We start from the raw sequence: 24,882 nt of genomic DNA, 5'->3' as shown, positions 1-24,882 counted from the left end.
TCATAAAAGTATATATATAGTACTATGTAGGATCAAAAAGAAGCAAAATATCCCAAGTTCTGAATATGACGCGACATGCCTCCAAAACTCAAGATTGCCGTTGCCGGCAGGCAGTCTATTCATAGGGAGGACGCGAACACGACACAGGGTTAGATAATGGAGCATCTTCTTTCTTTTTGGATAGATGGGCATGGGCTGGACTGAATGAAGAGGCGTTGACTTGTGACCCAAAGAAAAACAGCATGCATTATATAACTGTGCAAGAACCTGATTGATCGCTGATCATAGTGATAAACAACACCGAAGGTAGCCAGGAAATGGTCAACATATGAGGTGTATCCATCCAGCTGGTGCAAGACTGCAACAGATAAGAACAGAGAGAGAGAGAGGGAGACCATATGGAATATCCTTGCAGAAGAAAGAAATTTTGTTGAATCCAGCAATAGCCAGCGAAGAAAGATTTTTGTTGAATCCAGCAATTGCCAGCGATGTGGTATCCATTGAGTTGTTGTTAGAAACGCAAAGAATGGTGCCTGCCACATTGAACTGAACAGAACAGAATCGAACAGAATCACACCAGCCATTTGCTACCAATAATGAAAGAACGGTTGATCGATCACATCCTAATAACCAACGAACCAAATGCTCATTTCAGAATCACCGTTTCGCAGTGAACTGAAGAACAATTCCCCCACCTGCAATGCAAATTGCAAACGCATGGTTTGATCTCTAACAAAGAGAGAGGTAGAGATGCTGCTCTCCTTCCTATGTACTTGCAACAACACCAATTTGCCCTGTTCTACAAACTCAAATCCTCCAATTCCTTCTTCTCCTTCGTCTAAGTAGCAGGAGTAGTAGTATGGTAAATAAATACAACATGAATGAAACAAAGCAGCAAGCTTTTTGCCGCGTACTGTACTACAGACAGGCAGCAATCATCATCTCTGCACCATGGCGTCGGCATGGCCGTCCTCGAGCCTCCAGCTGGTGCTCCGGCTCCTAGACCCATGGCTGAACGCTGCACTATGGTCAGACGCGTCGTCGTCGTTGAGCTCAGGCATGGCGTGCGACCTTGACGCCGAAGAGGAGGCGTGGCCGCGTCTTCCAAAGCAGGCGAAGACGTTGCGCAGGAAGCTGCGGACGGTGCCCCTGTCCGTGGACGCGGCCTGCCTGGATCCCCACGAGATCCGCCGGGGCGCGCCGCCGCTGTTGAACCCGCCGTCCATCTCCGTGTACACGACCGGCAGCTCCCTCTCCTCGGGCCTCCGCCCGCCGGCGAACCTCCCGACCGCGAACCCGCCGCCGGGCAGCCTCCAGATGGTGAGCCCGACCGTAGTCTCCTCCTCCCCGGCGTTGGTGGCACCAGCGGCGGCCGTGGCGCCTGCGGCGCGCGGGGCGTCGGTGGGCATCTCGTGGCGGCAGACGGGGCAGGAGTTACGGAGCGCGAGCCAGGGGAGGATGCAGTCGGCGTGGTAGATGTGCGCGCAGGGCATCTCCCTGGCCTCGGCGCCCAGCTCGAAGGGCTCCTTGCAGACGGCGCAGTGCGCGTCGGCGGCGACGTGGACGGCGCCGACGGAGACGACGGGCATGGACTCGACGGCGGCCTTGGACGCCGGCGGGGCATCGCGGGCACGCGCCGCCGCTAGCCCGCCCGCCTCGATCTGCGCCAGCTGGTCCAGCAGGCGCTCGAAGCCCGACCCCATGAGGAAGTCCGACATGCTGTCGGGCAGCGGGCGCAGGCCCGATCCCGCGCCGTCGTCGTAGAACAGCTCGAAGCTGCTGCCGGTGTTGGTTGGGTTCGCGGTGGGGGAGGAGGAGCCGTCTGCGGCGTCGGTGGCGGTGGGAGGGGAGCGGCGGAGCACGATGACGGGGTTGAAGGGCGAGGCGCGGGAGCCGGTGGCGCCGGAGCCAGCGCCGCCGCGGCGGGCGCGGAGGTCGGCGGATGCGGCGGCGACGTGGTGGTGGTGGTGGTGCACGCTGGGGCGGCGGAGGTAGGCTGCGCGTGGTGGCGGCGCGCCCATCTCCTCGAGGAAGCCCCCGCCGCAGGAGGGGCAGGCAGGGGAGGGGGAGGCGGAGGCGGCGGCGCGCACGAAGCGGTCGCACTGGTAGCACCAGTAGGAGGAGGTCGGGGAGCGGGAGGGGGAGGGGGAGGACGGCGTCGCCATCGGAGGGAAGGAGGGATCAGATCTGGGCGGCGCGAGAAGGGGAAAGTCCAATACTCCAATCCAAGGTAGGAGGAGTGTTACCTAGCTTGCCGACGCTGATGGTTGCGAACGGCAGCCGATCCGGGCCGGCCGGCCGGCACGGCGGCGACTAGGAAAGGCAGCTGCTTTCTGCTCCAGGCAGCAGCGGCGGCGGAGGTGGGAAGAGAGGGAGGAGGAGGAAGGGCTGGTTGGTGGTGTGGGAGGAAGCGAGGCCGAGGACCGACGACTGATTCCCCTCTCTGCTGCCTTCGGGTGGGTGGAGAAGAGAAATGCTGGGTGGACTGGAGGTGGGGGAGAAAGCAAAGGTTTTTAACCGGCGGAGGCGTGGGTGGACACGAGGTGGAGTGGGGGGCGGGTGGGCCCACCCGTGGGGGAGGAAAAGAAAAGGAAAAGGCACGCAGGTGGTGTGGTCGTGGAAGTTGCCTGCTCAGACGACACGAACACGACCGATGCCGCGTTGGGGTTTTCATTGGACACTCGGATTGGTTGATGCAACAAATATGAAATAAATTTAGTGTTTTTTTTAAATAAAAAAAATTGGAATGAGTACTGGACTATTTAAACTGAATGAATGAAAGCGCGTTGAGTTTGGTTTGAGTGATGACATGAGCTTGTTGTGCTGGGGCCTTGTTGAAAATTTCAACTCAATGAATAGTAGCATTTTCGTCTTATTTGGTAAATATTGTTCAATCGTGGACCAACTAAGTTCAAAAGATTCATCTCGTGATTTCCAACTAAACTGTGTAATTAGTTATTTTTTTTACCTACATTTAATACTCCCTGCAAACATCCAAAAATTGATGTGATGGAGAGAGAGTGAAAAAACTTGGAACTTTAAAGGGAACTAAACAAGGCCTGGGAGGAAAAAACGGAAAACGCGAAACGGCGACGAGCACGCTGAATTCCACGGCGGCGGCTGCGCGTCGCGAAGCTTCCCTCCCTCCTCTCCTCTGGTGTTTTGGCTTTCTTTTGGTTTCGTTCGTGTGTTTCAGTATAATCATCAACAACCACAAGTCCACATACGTGTGGGAGGAGTACAGGAGGCCAGGGATGCCGACTCGTTCGGATCGGGTTTGCACGCGCCTCTCGCCACTTCTTCTTTTTTTTCTTCTTCCTGCTGCTTGCTGACCAGCGACCAGACTAGTCCGCAGAGTATACGTACTTCTTCTTCAGCGATCAGGTCTTCTTTACAACGTGAGTATTTTTTTTCTATAAAAATAGCCCTATCTTTCTATAAAATTTAACTGATCTCAGTATTTCTCGATTCCTTCGAGTTTTTTTGGCGGGACCCTGCCCACTAGCTGGCAGCCACCTGAGCTGCTTCGTCAGAAGGGACGTGGGGGCTCGGAGGGGCATTTCCGTCACGCGACACAGCCAAGGCCACGTTTAGTTTCACCAAAATCCAAACTTTGACACTATATAAAAAAAAGATTCTCCGTCATATCAAATTTGCGGTACATGTATGGAGTACTAAATGTTGACGAAATAAAAAAATTAATTGCACAGTTTGGTTGTACTTTGCGAGACGAACATTTTAAGCCTAATTAGTCAACGATCAGACAATTATTACAAAATACAAACGAATGCTACAGTGCACTACAGTAGTCTACAGTGGTTTCAGATTCCGAGGAACTAAACATGCCCAAGACGCAAGACCCAGCTCGGTCCACCTCTGGATTCTCCTCTCTCCCTAGACCCACCAGTGCAGGGCGCGCGTAGGCAAACTATCCGTGACTGAAGTGTAAATGTTCAAATGTGTAATACAGGCATGAAGTTGAACTGATCCATGGACTTAAGGTGGTGTTTAGTTGTCCCTCCTAAATTTTAGTCGTTGTTCCATCGAATGTTTAAACACATGCATAGAGTATTAAATATAGACTAATTACGAAACTAATTGCATAGTTTGCGACTAATTTGCGAGACGAATCTTTTAAGCCTAATTAGTCTATGATTTGACAATGTGGTGCTACAGTAAACATATGCTAATGACGGATTAATTAGGCTTAAAAAATTATTTCGTGGACTACTGACGAATTATGTAATTTATTTTTTTATTAGTATCCGAACACCCCATGCAACATCCTCCCAACACACCTAAATTTTAGTCACCGAATCCAAACACCTCATTAGTATGTTAGGCATTGAAGACTTCAGGAAGAAGAAAAAAAGAAAGTATTGGATCCTTTACTCATCCACGACTATAGAGTCACAACAATGTACTGGAACGAAGAGAAGCGAACTGATTTACATAGAAGAGTCTCTAGAATGGTACACAAAATCCTTTTCATACACAAGGGCCTCAGATCAGATGTCGGTCAATTGCAGATCCTTTGTTGCAAGGCTCCGATGTGTGCCTTGTGTTGAGCAGCTTCTGGCCCTCAACAACAAACAATGGACGACTACAACGTCCATAACTCGTGTAGAGTCGAAGTTCTTTAAGACCGATATGATGAACCACATGAACTTTAGCATTGACGTGAATCTGAAAATGAGGACCAAGCAGATCTGAGATACTAATGCCATTGAAGTGCACCCTTAATAACATGCAGTGTCACCTGTCTATGTATACACTACCAAAGTAAATGAAAATTCCAGTAGATATATACCTGTGTTATGAAAAGAAGTCTGGTTTGCATATCAAACATTATTGTTAAAAAAACATTACCTCAATCAGAAGCTTGTATATGTGAGTGGGTAATCTAATTTGTGTTTCTTATGTGCAAGTAGAAAATATAGTATGGAACAAACCTTTCTTCTTAACCAGCTAAGGGCCCCTTTGGATGGTAGAATTGGTAAAGAAATTTTGTAGGATTTGGATTCCTTTGGATTTTTTCCTACACTTGGCTTTGGTTCACAGGAAATACAAAGGAAATATTCCATAGGATTGGATTTCTATGGTTCACTTTCACAGGAAAGTAAACAAAAGCTCGGACTTCATGGAAAGTTTCCTGGCGCGAAACGAAACCGCTCGCGTGCTCTTCCGCGTCTGTTCGTGCATTTTTTTCGGCCTTGCGCTGCTTCTGGAGAAGCAAAACAACAAGAACAGAGGGAGAGGGGGTCCCTGCCGTCCTCGCAGAGGGAGACGGGGTCGCCCCATCGCTAGCCAAACGATGCCCTGCCGCCGACCGCATGACATCCACCCACCGGTGAGACGACGCGAGCCTCCTCAACGTCGGCGACCCTCCCTACGCCGGCCACGCGACATCGGCTCCATCCCAGCGGCGGCACCCTCCCGAATCCACATCGTCAATCACAGATCCACATCTTGCAAGTTATCTGTAAGCTTCTTCTGTATCTTCCGCACACTTTCTTTTTTCCATCTGAGCCATGCAATTCCCTTTTATTTCCAATGTGAGAATGTATATTCTATCTTTGATTTGAGAAACGATGCCGTGGTACTACTCAACTGCACATGCTTGATGATGCTGACGATGACTGAGCAGGTTTGGGGAGGAGCTAGCTGTATGTCAAGAATGTTTTGTTGCAATGCTTTGTGACTGAGCTGAGCAGATTTGGGGATGAGCTAGTTGTTGGTCTCTTCAGGATGCAAATGAGAAGGCTGTGTTTGTATGCTGCTGCATATATGTATAAGCACATGAAACGGCAAGTTTTCTGCTGTGAATGCAATGGCTAGCCAAAGAGCTTCTCAAACCTGTTCAGAATTCCTGCGTTTTTTCCTTTGGTGCTGCCAAAGAGCTTCTTATTTACTTTCCTGTGTTTTTGAACCCTATAGGATTGGAGAAACCTAGCACATCAATTCCTATGTTTTTCTTATCCCTGCATGTTTCCTATCCTGTGATCCAAAGGGGGCCTAAGAGTCTTAGGGCCTGTTTGGAACGGAGGGATGCAAAACACAGGAACGAGAGAAAACACAGGAATGGGAAAGGAATAGAGGTGTAAAACAGAGGAGTGAAAAACACAGGAATTTTGTAGAAACGAGTGTTTGGAACACAGGAATACTAATAGCATGAAAGTTTATTGGTTTGTGCTAAACACAGTTGTTTAGATTAAATAGGAGCTAATTACTGTGCATGCATGCAGGAGGGAGTATGCAGATTAGTGCGTGTGAGAGTGCATGAGCCGCAGGAAATATTCCCATGAGGTCAGACCTCATGTTTTCTTTCCTCCAAAACTGCAGGTTTCATGGCCTTTCCTCTTGAACGGTTTGGGTCTCTTCCTTTATTCCAAACACTGCTACAGTGAAAATTCCTATAGGAACTTGATTCCTTTGATCTTCCTATGTTTTTCCTATGAACCAAACAAGCCCTTAATCAACAGGTTATAGTTCCTATGAATTTGAACCCAACAACCGTTGACAAAAACTTAAGCGGTCTGTGGAATGGTGACCGGTGATACTTCCTGCGGAAAATAGTATAGAACAATAAGGTTTTGGAGGGTACGAATAAAAATGCATGTACACACTGACAAGGAAACGAAAATAAACCTCAAAGTTTCTGCGCCCCACTCGTCCAAAAATTCCGGAATTGGATTTGTAGCAGAACTAACCGTGATATATACCATGGAGGCAATATTATTGACCATGCTAGTAGTAAAGGTCTTCTTTGTAACTTTGAGCTGTAGACAATGAAAACTTTCATTTGCATCATGAGTACGGATATGGTAATTGGGAACTTAGAGCCTGGGTGGTGTTTATATCTATGCATAAGACATTTAAACTAATGGAAACCTATTACTATTGGATATGTGCCTGAAATGGGAACATATGACAGTAATTAATAATTTCGGTATTTACCTGGTTGGCACAAAGCAACCAGCTCAGCATCCCAGGCATTTCATCCCTGATGATGAATCACCAACTCTTGCAGGGTGTGTTATCTGCAAAATTGGTCAAAAACTACAGGTAAATAATTTTATCATGCAATTCAAGTAGCTTCAGTATGGAGTTCTTCAGTGATGCTCTTAGGAGGATGGTAATGACATAATATAGTTCAGATGTTCGAACCTTATTTCAGAAATCCAATAAAATTGGTGGTGGCACGCTCCAAAACTAATTTTAAATCTTGCTGAAAAGAGAATGAGATCTGTGCATTGAGGAACCAAAAAAAATTTTTTGACCCGTCGTGCAGCAATTGGACGGAAGATGCATGGCATTTCTCGTAACCCATATTATCTTTGAAACCTAGGCTGCTATCTACTGAATATAAATTAAAACGGAATCAATAGGCTGAGTATAAGAGGCCTGATTCTTTTACCCTATATATGTAAGTGAAGTTGCTTGCGGTGGGACTTTTGTTAGTCACTGTTTTTGGGCTTCGTTTTGTTAATAGTTGGAGTGGTCCTCTAGTAGTGGTGGATCTTGCCGGCTTATCGAGATGAGGTTGTTCAGTTTTGGGACTGGTTTTACCATAAAAACAGGGTTAACTTCTTCTTCTTCTTCTTTTTGCTCTAATAATATATGCGGCAATAATCTTGCAGTCTATTCGGAAAAAATGCATGGTTGGTATCACATCAGTGAAACCATTAATAATATGAAGGCATCTCTTGGTCATGCACAAAAATCCGCATCATGTGCCACAATTTTGAATAAACAATTGTCTAAATAGAACATCACCAGGTTGGCAAAGCAGCAACCACCATGCCGAACCATCCAAAGGGAATTGTTGAAGCGGCACAAACTTTAGTTTCGAAAAAAAACTATAACAACCATACAGACCAAGATGGTAGGAATATCGTCCTGAATTCTAGTCATCAATCCTTTTTCACAGGATTTAATTACAGCATGCAGCGGAACTAAAATTCAATTGCTAATATAGGATCCATGCGTGCGCTAGAGCCTCAACAATTGGTTTGTAACATGGGCTAATGTAAATAAAGCACAATTAGTGCATATTATCAGCAACTAAGTGAGCTGGATTGCTGGTGATAACAAAATTTAGTCAAATTACATCACAAGAATATCGATACCCTTTCGTGACGTAGAAATTCCAAGCTTGAATTGAACAATCATAATTCATGATTCTATTCAAGTTTTTATACAAATCAAGTACATTTTTAAGTAGTAAGTACATAACGGAAAGGGATGATTGATGCTTAAAAAAATACGACGGTGCATATTATCAGCAACTAAGTGAGCTGGATTGCGACTGATAACAAAATGTAGTCAAATTATATCACAAGTATATCGATATTCTTTCGCGATGTAGAAATTCTAAGCTTGAATTGAGCAATCAAAATTCATGACCCTATTCAAGTTATTATACAAACCAAGTGCTAAAGAACATAGTTAATAAAACCGATAGGCAGCCAAGGGAAGAAATTCCAAGATAAGAGTAGTAAAGAACATAGAAGACTTCTTTCTAGTTTATTTATACCAAAAAAAAGTTGTACAGATGGAGGCCTATACTGTGGAATATACATTTAATAAGCTTGTGGACAGCATTGTTGAACCGGAATATGATGATCATGTGGACAGGTGTGTATAACAGAGTATCTTTGTCAATCTAGGAAAAGGATAAATAAAAAAAAATAGTTCATATTATTATCATTCCTGGTGTGGGCAAGCTGCATCGAGGAAAAGATATCAATTTATGATTCAGAGTAGGTCATGGTCATCTATTTGAATTTGTGATGCAAACATATTTGAATAGCCCAAGGATTTCAGGTAGAGCTAAACTAATACATATTTGAAATATTCTTCGTAACCCAGAGTTGGGAAAAAGTGAAAGTTCGCAGTATACCAAAGTGCTATTATAAATTAATTATATTGAAGAAAACCGTAGTAATTAATTTATCGATGACTGTTGCTTGCTTGACTTTGGACGAACGACGATGATAGTTAATTTTTCATAATGTGTAATACATCCTTTTCAAACTGATAATGTGCGATACATGGTCAACACAGGATTTGTAAGTTCTGTTGGAAACGAACAAAAGGTGCTAAGAACGCACTGAACTAACAGGCACGGAACGGAAGCGGCCGGAGTCAGTCAACCCAAGGCCTCAACGTGCATGGCCTGGTGGCATCTGCCATGACGACGGCGACGTGCACGTACTTAGTGGGTGTTCGATCCGGTGACTAAAATTACGTGAGAGTGTCACATAGGGTGTTTGGATACTAATAAAAAAAATAAATTACAGAATTCGTCAGTACTCCACGATACGAATTTATTAAGCCTAATTAATCCGCAATTAGCATATGCTTACTGTAGCACTACATTATTAGATAGTGAACTAATTATGCTTGAAAGATTCGTCTCATAAATTAGTCATAAGTTATACAATTAGTTTCATAATTAATCTATTTTTAATATTCCATATATGTGTCTAAACATCTTACGGTACAACAACGACAAAGAGTTTTAGAAGGAAGAACCGATCACCCCTACTGTGTACGCGTACAGGAGGCCAGGGATGCCGAGTCGTTCGGATCGGATTTGCACGCGTGCCTGCCTCGTCACTCCCACTTTGCTTGCTTATGGAATTTTTTTTATTTGCCTGCCATATATGCATAGATATAAATAAAAACCTTCTCTGTCTAACAACTTTTATTTCTTCCATGTAGTGTTTTCTGTTTTGCCCCCCAGGAGATGCGGTATGTGCAATAGCTGCGACTGGGGACCGGGATAAGAACGTGAGACAAGTTCTGGACGCACAATTTAAAAAGTACCGAGATCTAGATAAATTAAAAACTCAGACAAGTTTAGAAATCTAAATGCGCAGTTTGTAAATTCCAAAACCTAGCAGATGAGAACTCAGGACAAGTTTGTTGACCGTCAATTGAAAATTACTTTTCTATAATTATTACAACTATTGGGTACTGTAGTACCACATGGCAAGGTGTGGCACCTGGGTGTTTCTAACGACTTACATATATTTTGGATTTGCAGCCTAGCAAGCTGTAGTTTAACCAAACTAAGACACTGCTATGCATCAATTCGTGCAATATTGCAATGTATGCCCGGCAGGCCGGTTCCTTGACTGGAGAGAATAATAATATAAGTGTGTTGGTTCTTTATTATCTGTGTGTGGACCAAATGAGGATTTTTTTAAAAAAATCATTGAACTAGCTGATGGCTTGCTGCTGCCAACCGTGCGTGTGGATATGATATATCATGCTTATATATTATGCATCCATGGACCATGGACCATGATGGACCTAGCTGCCGGCTGGTTGGATGATAGCTACCACCAATGCAAGTCGGTTGCCTGATGAATCCTGCTGCTGTACCTTGACAGTGTCTTGACTTCTTTACATGTTCGAAAACGTTAAAACTTGAGGCATCAATATATAACTAGTAGTACATTATTTAATTTAGATTTCTGTTCTCAAATCACAATACTTAGAAAATTTCTTAAATTCGAAGGATGGGTAAGCTAAAGCTGTACTGAAGCACGCTGTTTTCAGACTGTCTGCAGAAGATGAAGCTTGTATGTTATAGCCTACATTTAGTAGTCTTTTCCATGAATAATAATGAAATAATGTAGAAAGGAGGTTTGGGCCAGTGGCGAATCTAGGATTCTAGCTTAGGGTATGCCGCTCTAAAATTTTCATATACAATTCGGTAAATCCATTTTAGCAATTCGGTAACAATTGTCAATTTTGCAATGTGATTCGGTAAATTCAAGGACTAGGTTGAGACCATCCACTAAATACAATATAAATAGTTCAAATATAGGCAAAAAAGAGTATCAGAAACTTACAATGCTAATTTTCTCATTGCTTTATTCGACGCTTTCGAAGGGACATGAATGTCTTGACTATATCATCTTCATTCTTCATCAACTTTAAAGAAAATATCTCGCTCAATGAAAATGACTAGACATTCATTCAAAAGACTAAACAATAAATTTCTATAAAAAGACCAAGGCCAGAGATTAATTTTTTTACCAACGTAAAATAGCAAATCAAGATGATAAACCCTGATTAGCGCGACCGTAAATACTGCAGACGATACGTGCGAGAAATAGACGATGATCCTACAATTCGGAGCAGGGCGGAGGGCGGCAGCCGACAGCCGACAGGCACCTGGGGCCACGGCGGCAGGGCGTCACCAACTCGACTCACCGGTCAGGGCGTCAGGAGCAGGCGGCGTGTTCCTCCGTGGCTCCGTACTCATATTAGGAAATTGAAACGTCGTGTACAGAGTCGGATACTCGGAGCGCACATACCGTATGGGTTCACTTGCCGAGTGGACCGCGTTATATGGGCGTCCTGTGTAACACCTCGGGTGTTTAAATACTAAAACCTGCCATGTCATCATATGCATAGCACATCATTTATGTGTTAGTAAATTTTTTGATATGCATACACTAAAACAAGCTTACCTTTATGTTGTATGTGTTGAATTGTATTGTTTGAATCAAGTTCAAAGTTTTGTTTGGATTTGAATTTTCAAGAAAACCCTGATTTTCAGTACTTAAATCCTACCCTAAAAACCTATTTCAAAATCTAAGCACATTTTGGGGTTGAGTCTAAAAGCAAAAGTGTAGAGCTTGTCTGGTTATATAAAGTTTGTTTTTGGAGTTTTCAAAGTTGTTATGAAAAATTTGAAGTAATTTGAAAAAGGCGTAATTCTTTAAATGTAGACCGAATTAGGGGGTGGTTATAAAAGCAAAGTTGTAGAACTTTGAATTTTGAACAACTTTTATTTTTAGACATTTTTGTGTTGTTATACAAATTTGGGAGTAATTTGGAAATTTAGATGAATGGCAATTTTGTAAATATGGTGAACAGTGCTCGCCGCTTAAGCTACACCACCGGCGACCTTCTTCTCGGTTCCAGGCGCGCGCGTGGTCGTCTTTGGCGTCGCGCTGGCGCGGAGAAGGCTCCTGCGTGGCTTCCTTGTGCTTCTGAGCTGCGCTATTTAGCCTAAGCCGTCGTCGTTCGTTCCTGTTTCCTTGCTCTGTTTTCCCGTCGCCACCGCTCAACTCCGGCGAGCCCGTGTTGTCGCTGTAGTGCCTCCATCGTCTCGGCAAAGCCAGTCCCAGCTTTGCCTAATCCTTGAGCACCTAGCCAACCAGCCCTGGTCGCTTGCCGTCGCCGGGAAACGCCGCTCGACGCTTTTCTTCCTCGCGACTGGCAGCATCACCGTCGCAAGCGCGTCACCGTGGCTAACGCTCTCCGGTGAGCCGTTGCTCTTGCTCAGTGTAGTTCCAGCTCTGCCTTGTTCCCATGATGCTCTATGACCGGTTGATTGCTCCTTTTGTCCACCACAGCCACCGGAGCACCGTCGTCGCCGTTGCTCGCACCGCCGTGGCCGCTGTGACCGTCGAACCGCGTCTCCATTGCTCCTCCGGCCTTGCTCTCTCCTCAGTCGTGTTTGGGGTGAGCTGCTGGACCTTCCTGTGCCGTTTATTTAATTGCTACCGGGCTCCTGTCGCCGGCGTAGTGTCGCCGAGCCACCGTGTCCGCCATGGCTGGTGCCGAGCTCGGGTTGTGCCGTAATCGATGCAAGTAGGGACATCAGTAGGTGCGCCTAGTCTTGGTGAACGTGTTGGTGTCTTCGCCGTCGCCGTTGGTCTCACCGGCGGTGAGAAATCGCCGGTCAGCGTGTAGTCGCCATGGTCAAACGCGGGAGGTAGGGGATGACAGGTGGGACCCCGCTGTCAGTGACTCAGCGGTTTGAAAATGAAATTTTCAATTTTCAGAGATGAATGAATAGTGTTTGTTTTTGTTATTTTGTGCAAATTTATTTAGAGCTCCAAAAATTATGAAAATTTTTGTGTGAATTCTCTGTGATGTATATTATTTAGGAAAAATATGAAATGTTGATTTTTAGTAATGTTTGAATGTGATAAAAATTGCTTAATTATTTAATAAATGAGTTTCCATGATTTTTCTAGGCTTGGTTAATTGTCCAAAAATTATGAAAATTGTTTTGCCACTTAGTTATCATGTGATGAACATTTACAAAAATTTTGAGCTCAATTGGAATAAGTTGATTTATTTCATAATTTTGAATTAAATAATTAATTCATAAAAGCAAATAGTAACCTTTAATGATTTAGGTTTTGTTTGGAATTTTGGATTGAGTGAGGACCTTGGGTCATTAGTTGGTAATGAGTGTTATGAAAAAGGTTTAGTTAGTTTGACTTGTAACTGTACCGCGAAGGAAAGTTGTATTCAAGTTGTTAATTTTGCATCCATCATCAAGCATCATGTTTTATATCACGCATCATGTTAAACATGGCATTATTACTACGTGTAGTAAACGAATGTGAACACGTGGTAGTTAATCAAGTTGCGGAGGAAGTTAATCTGTCTGTTGAGGTCGGATCTGATAATTGTGGAACGTCGCAGGAACCTGACTTTTTCGTGAATCAAGGCAAGCCCCAGATGCATTTAAACCTACCTTGTATTTTATAAATTTTTATCGCTTTTGCTTTTATATACTGCATTAAGTGATTAGGAGTCAAGTGGAAACCTAATTGGTGCATTACCAACCTTGTTTTTCCATATCTACCTTGTTACCAGCTTTACTTCGTAAATGCCTAGTTATGCTTAGCCATGCTTAGCCAGATAAAAGTCGGGTGATTACCTGTCACCCACGAGTTTTAAATGAATCTTTGGTTACGTTTGGTTACTTATGTTATCATGAGATACGGACATGTGGAGTAATAAATCTAGACCGGACGGACTCGATGTGTGAGAGCCACAAGACATGGAGGTCTTGTGAGCGGGTTCCTTCCGCCTATGTCAATTAAGAACTGTCCGTTGTTGAACTATGTGAGATGAGACTTTGTAGTACTAACCACATACTCCGGTAAGCCTTAACTTAGTGATTCTATTACGAGAATGGCTACTCACGCATTGGGAGTGGAGAGATGGCGAGAATAGCGTGTACCCACGTGGTAATGGGCTGGATTGGTGGGGTACTGTATTCTCGGGTGGCGCGGACCCATTCTTGTTTTAGAGGATCCGATGGTAGGTTGATATATGTAAGTCAGGGACCTGCATATGTCGTGTGGTCTGGAATCCCCAGCTGAGTTTTAATCGGTTCGAATCGTCGTTGCTCCTCGGTTATGGAGACTCAACTCTCTGTTCATCATCGTAGTCTAATAACTGGAACTTGAGCTGGATTTAAGAAAGAGTTTGATATGAAGTTCATGATCTCATTACGGATCATGGCAGATTCATATGTGGTACTTATAAAGTTTTATATGTTGAAGTAAAGAATTTTGTTATAGAGCTTTTACGCAAAAGAACTTTGATTATTGCTAAAGCCATACCTTGAATCCCTGAGCCTGCATTCCTGAATCTTCTCAGTTTTATTTCGGTTAAGTCTTGTTGAGTACTTTTATACTCAGGGTTCGTTGACCCTTGTTGCAGGTGAGCCTCATGAGCAGGTCTGTTTGGGACCGTGCTGCATGACTATTGTTCAGGTCGATGATGATAAGTGAATGTGTGATCCTCGGGCAGGATACTTATATTGTGTGTTTATATTATATTACTAATGCCACTCCACTACTACTATGGTTTGTAATAATTATCGAACTTAGTTTGTTAGGTTTGAAACAACTAGTTTATAAACTAAGTTATCGTAAGACTTCCGCTAATTTACTCTGATGTAGATATTTGAATAAATGTTGTTATACTGCAATGACTCTGTAATGGGATCCTGCTCGAAAATCGTGGATGATTCGGGGTTCCCCGAGGACACCCGACAGTCTTCTTAAGTTACCAGAAACATATGCATAGTCATCAGAGGTCGTTGGACAATGACAAGTGCATATGGGTCCTATAATTTAGGAGGTTCTGCCACATCCCGTCATCACGTGATGGTGTACAGGTATGTTTTTTCATTTTTCTTTTTACATACAAATTCAGCGCATACACTATATTATATATATATAGTATATATATACTACTTGCCACCGGTTCTGCAGGGTATGCCGATGCAATACTTGCAAGTGTTTTAGACGTATGCCACCGGTTCTCCTAATCGATATCTATTTTTTGTAATATTCAGATAAAACATTTACAATATACGTCTAAAACAGATGAAACATTTTAAACAAACTCTTGCAATATACATGTATAACCATTGCAACATGTGTAACACCCCGATCTACTTTTGCAACATCTATATACAACGGTTGCATTATACCTCTGGAACATCTGAAACACTTGAAACATACTTTTGCAACATGTGCTTTCAGCGCAACATCTCCTAGTTGTTTGGGAGAATGGAGGCTCATCGGCGTGTAGACTTCACCGGTGTAGAGCTCGCCGGTGGTGCGAAGCTCGCTACTCCGGTGGAGAAGGCCACGTAGGTCCGATGTAGAAGGCCGCTCGGGTGGAAAAGGCCGCGGCGGATCTAGCGCGCGGAGCTCGCTGCTCCGGTGTAGAAGGCCGCAGCAGGTCCGATGTAGAAGGCCGCTTCAGTGGAGAAGTCCACGGCGGATCTGGCGCGAGTTGTTACTGCTCCGGTGAAGAAGGCGGTCTGCGCGCTTGAGAAAGCCCGCGAACAGGAACGTCCGGACGGTCGGATGCCTTGACAATGTCATTTCCGATAAATATACATACAGTTAGCGCAATTTCATGTTCCTTAGATTCGAAAACTGCTGGTACAGTAGCATATCTGGATTTTATAGCTGACAAGTCTTGCTTTATCTATAATGGTTTTTGTTAGTTCAACTCTCACATAAAGTGTTGGTGCGTGGAGAGGCAAGTACTTGTCACTGCCCGGAAGGATGAGCCGACGGAACACCTGTTTTGGAACGCAGTAATTTTTTCTTGTTGTTGTATTTTCTTTTTTCCAATGAAATTGAACTGATTCTTGTAAAATTCTTGTGTAATTTCTATAAAATTCCTAGTTCCATATATATAGATAGGCCCTAATCCTACTTCTGATCCACCTAAATGATGACGTGGCAGATTTAAATGATTTTTGAGATGCAAAACATTAGGGAGCTGTTGTGGAAGGAGCTCGATCTCAAAACCAATTAGAACACCTGATCATCAAGTAAGCCTCCAAGTCTCATATGAGTTAGAAAAGACATGGTTGGGAGTTCAACTCTAAGACAGGTTGGAAGTCATGGCATCATTATTAGATTATCTTAGAGCTATAAGTCATCTAATTGACCACGCAACAAGATATTGACATGTTTAGTAGTCGTACTTTATTATTGAAAAAAAACTGGCTATGGACTGCTTGGTACATGTTTAGTAGTCGTACTTTATTATTGAAAAAAAACTGGCTATGGGCCTGTTCGTTTGAACTTATCAGTCGGCTTATCAGCTAAAATCTACAGTATTTTTCTCTCACAACAAAACAGCCCTAGCCGGTTTTAATACCAGCCGAATAGGCCCGTAGCTTAGTTTAGTTTAGCTCAGTTTTGACTGCTATATACATAGGAGTGCATTAGTTAACTTGTGACATAGTAGCATTGCAAGCGAGACAAGGATGTTTTGGCGCTCTAGGTCGGTCGTCAGGCACTTTCACATATACATAGTGACGCTGGTCAGCTAGTTCCTTGATTGGAGGAAATTAAATAATATAATTATACACCTTTGTACGCTATGTTTTTTTATTATGTTCGTTTCGTCGTAAACGATCGTGGATTATTTACTGCTGGCTGGTTTGGTGTGAGAAAAAAATATTGTTCCATCTTATAATCCACGATCGTATACGAGCAAACGAACATGCTGATGGTGTCTAAATATACATACATGAAAATAGTATGCATGTGCTTAACCACTAAGCCTGTTATGCGTGCTTTTAATTTCTTGCCCTGCATCTGTCGTGTGCACAAGATACTTGTGTTTATTAGCAACTATGTGGAAAGGGTATGGGGATTAGCTGTGAGAGTTGACGAAAGGAATTAAGATAGGAATTTGATTTTTTTTAGTGTTGATCTCTTGTTTGGTTCGTGTATGGAAATAAGAGGGTGGGTTTAATACAGAATTCACATCCCCTAGCGTGAGTAATTATTATATAATACAAGTAATGATATATAATGAGAATCAATTCATCTTCGAACAACTAAAACTCTAAAAATCACTATTCCCACTCAATTACCACCTCTCTCCCTAGGAAGTGGTCGGTGAAAGTTCACCCTCTAGACTCTCGTTTCCTCCCCGCTTAAATTCTCACTCCCACGAAACAAGCCAACGATTTCTGAGTACATCTAAAACTCATCTCCTCCTTTCACTTATCCTGACTGAAAGAGTTTGTTAGTGTTTTTAAGTGCACGGTACGTACTCCCCAGTCTTAGCTTATTTCTTATACCCACATGGTTTGCAATGTAGAGATAGACAGGATTCCAATAATGTACGGCCAGGATCGATGGATGGATGAGTGATTGAAATGTACGTGTCGGGAGACGTACATCATCCTAATCCTTATAATTAATCTTCTAACAATAACAATGATTGCACGTATGCAAGGACGGAACACGTACATCTGCTATATCATGTTTTACTTGCACACATGCCAGCCAACAGGGGTGTGGTACAAACTGTTGCTGCTCACGAGCATGCATCCTTTTCGTTGCTTTGCTGTAAGGATGTCAGTTGGGCTGCAAGCTCGATGGATGTCGAATTTGGCCCATATAGTGGCTACTGGGGTCGATTGGGCCGGAATCCTGAATAACGGATGGGTGGGCTTTATATCTACAAGGTTAGGCCTTGCCCGTCACGATGGATCAATACTTCCAGGCCCACTTTGTCCAAGCTTTCCTAAAGTGTTGTTATATATATTCTACACATTTTTCATCGTTGAGTTAAGAAAAATGAGAGAACATTCACCGGCGGTAACTAAGTGTCGGGTACCGTAGAACGGGGTACCCCGAGCGAACATCAAAAGGGTCACTTAAGTCCCATCAAAAAACAAAGCTAGAAGGTAAGCCGTGGGTCCCTCACCAGCCACGTCCGAGCCCACCAGGCTCTCCGCCTCGCCTCGAGCCTCGCACAGGAGGTCTCGACGTCCTGACGCAATCTCCGCCTCGCGCGAGGCCTCATTCTACGTATCGCGCGAGGCCAGCTTATTCATAGCCCATCGCTCCCGCCTCGGCCGGTCTTCCCGACAGCACGTCATGTCCCATTAATATATCAACCACTCCCGCAATCTCAGCCGGACGATGGCTCGACACTACAGAATGACCGACAGGACATGAGGTCGCATCAGCACCATACCGGCTGAGACAAGGCACGGCGGGGATTACCGGTCACTGTATCCTGACGTTGTGCCCACGATCGGCGCCCACACTACACTGCGCCCACACACGCCCGCTTGACACCTGTGTGCAGCGCTCCTCGGAGCCGCTAACGCATCTGGCTGCTCAGCGCAATCAAACGGCTCCCAAGGGAGCTACCTGACTAAACCCCTTCGACCTCCAAAGCCTCGCAGGCGGAAAGGGCGGCACGTTTCAGCGCCTCATGCTCCCCGATCTCGGTCTTGAGCACCGTCTGCACCGCGCTGGAAGCCTCGGCTACCCGAGTAACCTCCGCCTCTGACTCTGCACCACGGAAAACGGAATGAGGTTGAGTGAGGGAAAAAACAACCTAAGTTAGGGGTGGAAGCCCACGGAACTCACCCTTGGCCTTCTGCTCCCAGCGTCGGGTCTCGACCTGACAGGCCTCGGCTTTCTCCTTCCAGCGCAGGGCCTCGGCCTGGGAGGCCTCGACCTTCTCCTTCAACCGCTGGGCCTCGACTCGAGAAGCCTCGGCCGCCCTAGAAGCTTCACTCCCTAGCTCTGCATCACACAAGGAAGTTAGGGAGCGAACATAAAGAAAACAAAACAAGGGGACCGAAACTCACCCTCGACCGTCCCCCTCCAAACCACAGCCTCGGTTTGCGAGGCCTCAACCGCTGCAAGGGCCTCGTTCAAGGTGCCTTTCGTCAGCTGGTGCACACTCTCCTCCGCCCCCAGCTGCCCAGCGAGGGCCTTGCCCGAGGCCATCGCTTCTTCAGCCCGGGACCTGAAGGCATCCCGATCACCGGCGACGCGGGTAAGCTCCTCCTCCAACTGCTTGACCCGCGCCGTCAAAGGGGCGACCTGTCCCTGGGCCGTGACCACCTCGACCCTCGTGTCAGCACAACGAAGCCAAAGGTCCTCCACCTCCGCGCTTCGCGCCGCCAGAAGCTCGTTGGCTCCCGCAAGCAGGCCCCTTTGCCGCTCGAGCTAGTCCCAGATGTCCCTCTCCCACCGAAGAAAGACTAACTTCCCAAGGGACCGGGTCTCGAGCTCCTAGGGAAGCAGAACAGGGGTCATTGATTGCAACAAAACTCAGAAAAGCACAACGTCGCACGAGAAAAGAAAACGCGAACCTGGGCGACTCTGGGTAGTTCGTCGGCCACCACGGACAGCGCCGTCCAAAGCGACCGTTCCGCCAGCTCGCGGTATTGCTCGAAGGTGTCCCAGCGCCCGCCCTCGGCTGCGTTCTCGAGAGCGAACAGGGGCTCCCCCTCACGGTCATCCTGGCTCCACCACAGTACACGTGGGTGCTCCCACCCGCGAGGCTCGGGTCGCACCCGCACGAGGGCCGAGCTTCCCTCGCCCAAGGTCGGAGCCGGTTGTTCCACAGCGCCGGTCTCCTCGGCATCAACCACCCCCCGCGCCCAGGAAGTATCGTCGGAGGAGATCGGATAGACCTCCGCCTCCCGGGCGCTCTCACATAACAGCGGCGGGCCCTGAACCAAGGGCGCCACCAAGGCCTCCGCCGCCTTCATCTCCGCCTCCTAGGCAGATGGCCTCGCCGCCATCACGTCGGCCTCGCTGATCGTGGGGGCTCCAGCCTCCGCAGTCATGGCCTCGACGGTCTCGGGCGCTCCGGCCTCCACCATCATGGCCTCGGTGGTCGCAGAGACACTGACCCCCACCGCTATGGCCTCATCGGTCTTGGGCGCCCCGGCCTCCTTCGCCTCAGCCTCGGAGACCCCGGGGGCCTCGGCAACCAAGGGCACACCGGCCCCATCCAACTCGTGAGCCTCGCCCTCGTGGGACGGAAACACTCCCTCCCCCGTCTGTGTCGGGGTCGCCTCGGCAGCCCCTCCCTAGGCGGCCGGCTCCTTTGGGTCGGCCCTTGCCGACGCCACACCGTGTTGTATAGCGGCTTGTGCCTCCGCCACCCAGTGGGCGGAGGAGCCGGGGCCCGCCTTGAGCGCCTTAAGGGGCGCTAAGGGAAGCTCATCCGCGGGCCGCTTCCGACTAAGGAAAAATCACCTACAGGGTCAGTACGAGACCAAAGAGCGAATGAAAGGCACTACGACCCCACCAAAAATACACCTACTTCGAACGTGGCGGCAACCGCTTCGCCACGGCGACCCTCGTCCGCAAAGGCAGCGGCGGCGGCAGAGGCATCGCCTCCGTGTCCATCGACACCGGCCGGTCCTCAAAGGACCCCGGCGCCCCGTCGGTCCTCTGCGGGGGTGGTTGCGTCACCTCCGCCGCCACATGTACCACCACCACCGTCGAGCCCACCGGGCTAACGGCACGTTTGCCCAACACCCATGCCCCGAGCGTGTCGGCCTCGGCCCCGGGGCGGGTAACCACCGACCCTAGGTCCGCTTCTCCTCCTCCTCCTAGGAGTGCCGGACTGCTTGCTAATGCCCCGGGCACCACCTGCACCACGTCAGGGAGATGGTCCAGGGGACCTCGCCCCACCTCGCCCTCATCATCCCCGTCTGAGGCCTCCATCGACAGCGACGGCGACGGGGATTCCTCCAACGGGAGACCATCCTTCCTTTGTTGACGGCGGCGCTTATCCAGCTCCTCGCGCGCGAGGATTTGCTTTGTGCGCTTCATCGCCTTGGCGTCTTTCCGTTTTTTCTGCGCGTCGGCGTGTGCCCGGTTGATCGCCTGCCGCCTCGCGTCTTTGGGAAAGGGCGGCGGAGAGGAACGCACGTCCCTCATCCCCTGTAGGAACGACGAACGCGCATAAGGGTACAAGGGGTAAGGGGAGACTGAGGAGGCTCGAAGGCTCAGCGGCACACGACTTACCAGTGAGAGGAACCCCCGCGACGGTCGCATCGCGATAGGGGTCAAGTTGCCACCCCTCAGCTTCGCCTCTACCGTCTCCCCCACCCGACGAAGAATTTCCTCGTCGGAAAGGGCGGAGGAGGACATTCGGATGCCCTCAATGGGCTCACCCGGCTTCATCTCGAACAGTCGCCGCCGCCGAGCCATCAGCGGCAGCACCCTCTGGCGGTGGAAGGTGGCCACGACCACAGCCACGGTAAGACCATGGCCCCGCAGCCTCGCCAGCCCCTCCAGAAGCGGCTGCAGCTTGGGTTGGTCATCCTTTGGGACGCCGTACTTCCATCTCTCCGGGCAGCTCCCCACAATCCGCCCAGTGTAGGGGGAAAGTCCTCCGTCGTCGTTACGAAGGTAGAACCAACTCGTGTATCACCGGCGATTGGATGACGCGAGTTGGGCCGGGATGTAGAGGTGTAGGCGGTCCTGGCACACTTGGAGAGTGCAGCCATCGGCCCTCGTCGCTTTCCTCATACCCGACGTGCCCGTCGGCTTAGTGGTGTGCCCCGCCCGGAATAGATGGAGCCACAACTCCCAATGGGGAGCAATCCCCAAGTACCCCTCGCAGACGGCAACAAAGATAGCCGCCTGAGCGATGGAGTTGGGATTGAAGTTGTGGAGCTCCATGCCATAGTATTGCGGGAGCGCCCGCATGAACCGATCCGCCGGGACGCCGAGGCCGCACTCGTGAAAGGAGACGAAGCTCACGACATAGCCGTCGCAAGGCCTCGGCTCTGGCTCGCCGTACGAAGCAATCCACTCCGGCCTGGTGGGGTCCGTCACCGGGCGAAGGAGTCCACCGTCGACAAGCGACTGAAGCATCTCCTCGGTAACGTCTGACGAATCCTAGGGGTCCGCCTCGACAACGACGATGTTGCCGGCCATGAGTGCGATGGAGGGATCAGATGCGGCTATGAGTTTTTCTCTCTCTCCCACGCTCTCGCTTTTTCTCGTTCACTCCCTGGCTCGCTCTTCTCCCTTCTTCTTCCCGGCACCTGCTACTCTAGCGATGGCTCGATGGAGGCAGAGCTAGCACAAGCGAGGTAAGGTGAGGAGGGGCAAGACCCTTCGAGTATTTATGCAGGGGGAAGGCGAAGCGAACGGGTGACGAAATCGGGGAAGTTTCCCCCCGATCCGGCGCGGTTAACCACAAGCCGATTCTGCCGCCCACGCGCCCAGTCCTTTCTCATTAATTGCGGGAATAGTTACGTCCCATCCACCACGGCAGCAGGCGTCGTTCGCCTCCCTAGGAAACCGTCTCAAAAGGCGCGCCACCCATTGCCGAGGCAATGGGGAAGTTATTCCCCCTGGCCTATTCCTTTCAGATGAAGGAACCAGGCTCTGAGCCTATTACGGTCCAGGGGTTCGAAGGCTGGGCCCCAAGGGGTTTCGATAGCCGTCCTAGGACAACAGAGTCAGGGACGACCACGGGCGAGCCTATACGGGGCTGGGGCCTAAGCAAGTGAAACGCTTGGGACGCCCTGAGTCGTGTCCGAGACTGGCAGGGGGTCTCCGAATGAGATCCCACTGTAGGGAGGCACCGAGCCACCGAGGCCCAGCGAATGGCCTCGGCACCCACTAGAGAAACCCTCCGGTACTCTTGGAGTGCGTCTCCGGACCGCTAGCCGACCCTTAGCGAACGGGGTTTGGGCCTCCACTTGGACTACCCGATAACAGCTTACCGGAAGTGCCACCGCTCGTGCCCACCGAGGGTAGCGAGGCACATTCCAGCCCTCCTTCCGAGCGAAAAGGAAGCATGAGGGTCATACAAAAAGTCAGGGGAACCCCCGATGGCCTTCTCGCTCTTTGCAGAGGCTAAGGGGCTCTTCCTGCAACCTTGCCGAGACCCAGCGACCCCGGCTCGCACTCGAAGGGGCTCGGCAAAACAAACCCTCCTTCCGAGCGAAAAGGAAGCGTGAGGGTCGTACAAAAAGACAGGGGAGCTCCTGACGGCCCTCTCGCCCTGTGCAGAGGCTAGGGGGCTCTTCCTGCAGATATGCTGAGACCCCGCGACCTGGGCTCGCACCCAAAGGGGCCTCAGCAAACAAACCCTCACGCGCAAAGGACGTATAAAAAGCCAGGGGAACTCCCGATGGCCCTCTCGCTCTGTGCAGAGGCTAGGTGCTCTTCCTGCAACCTTGCCAAGACCAGTGGCTCTGGCTCGCACCAGAATGGGCTCGGCAAACAAACCCTCCGTCCGAACGAAAATGATATGTGAGGGTCGTATGAAAAAGCCAAGGGACCCCTGACCACCCTCTTGCTCTAGGCGGAGGCTCGGGGGCTCCTCCTGCACCCAAGACAAAGACAAACGGTCTAAGTCCACGCTAGAAGTTTCGTTACAAATACGATAAAGGGCACCGAGCCCGTTACGGTCCAGGGGTTCGAAGGCTAGGCTTCCAGAGGTTTTGACAGCCACCCCAGGGCAACGAAGTCAGGGACGACCTTAGGGCGAGCCTACAAATGGCCAAGGCTCGAGCGAACAATCGCTCGGGGCGCCCTAAGTCGTGTCCGAGACCGGCAGGGAAGTCTCCGAATGGGATACCACTGTAGGGAGGCATCGAGCCACCGAGGCCCAGCGAACGGCCTCGGCACCCACTAGAGAAACCCTCTGGTACTCTTGGAGTGTGTCTCTAGACCACTAGCCGTCCCCTAACGAATGGGGTACTAGCCTCCACTCGGACTCACCCGATAACAGCTCATCGGAAGTGCCCACGCTCGTGCCCATCGAGGGTAGCATGGCACATTCCATCCCTCCTTCCGAGCGAAAAGGAAGCGTGAGGGCCTTACCCAAAGCCAGGGGACCCCTGACGAACCTCTCGCTCCGTGCGGAGGCTAGAGGGCTTTTCCCGCAACCTCGCCGAGACCCCCGTGACCCGAACTTGCACTTGTGGGCTCGGCAAATACGATAAAAACTCCTCACTCAAACGCGAAAACGAAAAAAGCCCCTGGAGGAGTAACTCCACTCTTCCAAGGCCTGGGGGGCTACACCCGGCGGGTGCGCTCGCGCGCACCTACCGAAACCTCAAGAAACAAAACCCAATTCCTACGGGAGCGGCTATAAACCAAGCCTCGGCAAACCCTCAGGGAGAGTGCACGCACTCCCCCAGAGGCTCGGGGGCTACTGTCGGGTACCGTAGAACGGGGTACCCTGAGCGAACATCAAAAGAGTCACTTAAGTCCCATAAAAAACAAAGCTAGAAGGTAAGCCGTGGGCCCCTCACCAGCCACGTCCGAGCCCACCAGGCTCTCCGCCTCGCCTCGAGCCTCGCACAGGAGGTCTCGGCGTCCTGACGCAATCTCCGCCTCGCGCGAGGCTTTTCACGGAAGGCCTCGGCAGGCAGTGCAATCTCCGCCTCGCGCGAGGCCTCATTCTCCGTATCGCGCAAGGCCAGCTTATTCATAGCCCGTCGCCCCCGCCTCGGCCGGTCTTCCCGACAGCACGTCATGTCCCATTAATATATCAACCACTCCCGCAATCTCAGCCGGACGATGGCTCGACACTACAGAATGGCCGACAGGACATGAGGTCGCATCAGCACCATACCGGCTGAGACAGGGCACGGCGGGGATTACCGGTCACTGTATCCTGACGCTGTGCCCACGATCGGCGCCCACACTACACTGTGCCTCGCGATCCCCGCCTCGAAAACAACACGATGTGGACGGCCTGGCCCGGGTCATCACCGTCTCCAAGCTAGCACACCAGATCAATCGCTCTCTCCGGGTCTCAGCACTATGCACC

The 24,882-nt window shown here is 48.9% G+C and overlaps 1 protein-coding gene across 1 annotated transcript; it reads right to left on the bottom strand.

Annotated features, from left to right (window-relative positions):
• Nucleotides 1-558: 558 nt before the first annotated feature.
• LOC136512965 (E3 ubiquitin-protein ligase RDUF2-like) lies at nt 559-2,481 on the bottom strand. Its single transcript, XM_066506965.1, has one exon. The coding sequence runs from the start codon at nt 2,163-2,165 to the stop codon at nt 939-941; it is 1,227 nt and encodes a 408-aa protein (XP_066363062.1). The 5' UTR covers nt 2,166-2,481; the 3' UTR covers nt 559-938.
• Nucleotides 2,482-24,882: the final 22,401 nt, after the last annotated feature.

This window comes from Miscanthus floridulus, chromosome 16 (genome assembly GCF_019320115.1).
Source record: "Miscanthus floridulus cultivar M001 chromosome 16, ASM1932011v1, whole genome shotgun sequence".
Taxonomy (NCBI): domain Eukaryota; kingdom Viridiplantae; phylum Streptophyta; class Magnoliopsida; order Poales; family Poaceae; genus Miscanthus; species Miscanthus floridulus.
Note: the sequence above shows the minus strand (reverse complement) of the source record. Positions and strands in the feature narration are given on the sequence as shown.